The sequence below is a fragment of the Sceloporus undulatus genome, chromosome 6 (genome assembly GCF_019175285.1).
Source record: "Sceloporus undulatus isolate JIND9_A2432 ecotype Alabama chromosome 6, SceUnd_v1.1, whole genome shotgun sequence".
Taxonomy (NCBI): domain Eukaryota; kingdom Metazoa; phylum Chordata; class Lepidosauria; order Squamata; family Phrynosomatidae; genus Sceloporus; species Sceloporus undulatus.
The window spans coordinates 166,389,631-166,390,711 of NC_056527.1; the positions used below are offsets into that span (position 1 = coordinate 166,389,631).

A 1,081-nucleotide genomic window follows, 5' to 3' on the forward strand; every position below is an offset into this window, starting at 1 on the left:
TTTTAAAAAGAGAGAGAGAATTAAAACATACCCAAAGCATATTTGCCTTGCTCAAGATCCCAAATCGCTTGCATCTTCTTCTGGAGTTGGGCAGCCGAGAGCAAAAAGGGAAAAGGAAGCTTTTTGGTTCGAAACTATGATATTAGAGATAGATTAATAGGGGCCAAAGGAGGGATGAAAAGAAAAGGAAGGAAGGAAGGAATCCCCCCCTTGAAGGCAATGGAAACGTTTCTTCTTGGGTGTTTTATCTCAAAAGCGATTGTGCAAACTGGGTTTTTTTTTTTTTTTTTTAAAAAAAAAAAAAAACGAAAGGAGGCAAAAAAAAAAGAGAGAGAAAGAGTGGAGGAGGCGGAGGGGTGTGAGAGAGGGAAGGAAAAAGGAATAATAAAAGAGAGAGAGAGAAATCGGTAAAGAAATGTTTTGTGTGTCCCCCCTCCCTCTCTGTGTGTATATTATTAGCTCGAAGCTTTACGGAAGGGGAGGGGGGAAATAATAATAATAATAGTAATAGTAATAATAATGCTATTAATAATAGCAATGTATAGATATATTGGAATATCTATAGATGCACACTGTAAGTTTAAAGGGTCCCTGGGGAGGGAGGGAGGGCGGGAGGGCTGGGGGTAGTTTTGGAAAGCAAACGCGGGATAGATGCCTTTAAGGAAAAACGGGGGGTGGGTTGAAAGAGCCCCCCATCAAAATGGGAAGGTAGGAGAAACCGAGCTCTTCTCCTTTCCTTAGAAGGAAAGGGAGCCTGGTTGCACCTTGTTTGGGACTGGGAAAGGGGAGAGTTTGGAAACACACACACACACAGGAGCACAGCCCTCCCTCCGAGGGGAAAGTGGGGAGGGAGAGAAAGAGAGAGGGAAGGAGAGAAGGAGCCAGGGAGAGGGAAAGAGGAAGAAAGACACAGAGACACAGAGTGGGAAAAGCTGCTTGTAGAGTAACACTTAGAAACAAATCGGAGCCCTATAATAATTTTGTGGGGGGGGGGGGAGGAGAAGCTGGGAAAGAAAGCAGCTCCACTGGGAAATAATAATAATAATAATAATAATAATAATAATAATAATAATAATAATAA

The 1,081-nt window shown here is 42.4% G+C and overlaps 1 protein-coding gene across 1 annotated transcript in view; it reads right to left on the reverse strand.

Moving 5' to 3' along the window:
• The window catches only part of NR2F2 (nuclear receptor subfamily 2 group F member 2), a 23,141-nt gene extending 22,859 nt beyond the window's left edge, over positions 1-282 (reverse strand). Inside the window, exon 1 of the mRNA XM_042474237.1 lies at positions 32-282. Within this exon, the coding sequence (XP_042330171.1) occupies positions 32-74 (43 nt within the window). The 5' untranslated portion in view covers positions 75-282. The remainder of the gene's footprint in view (positions 1-31) is intronic.
• Positions 283-1,081: the final 799 nt, after the last annotated feature.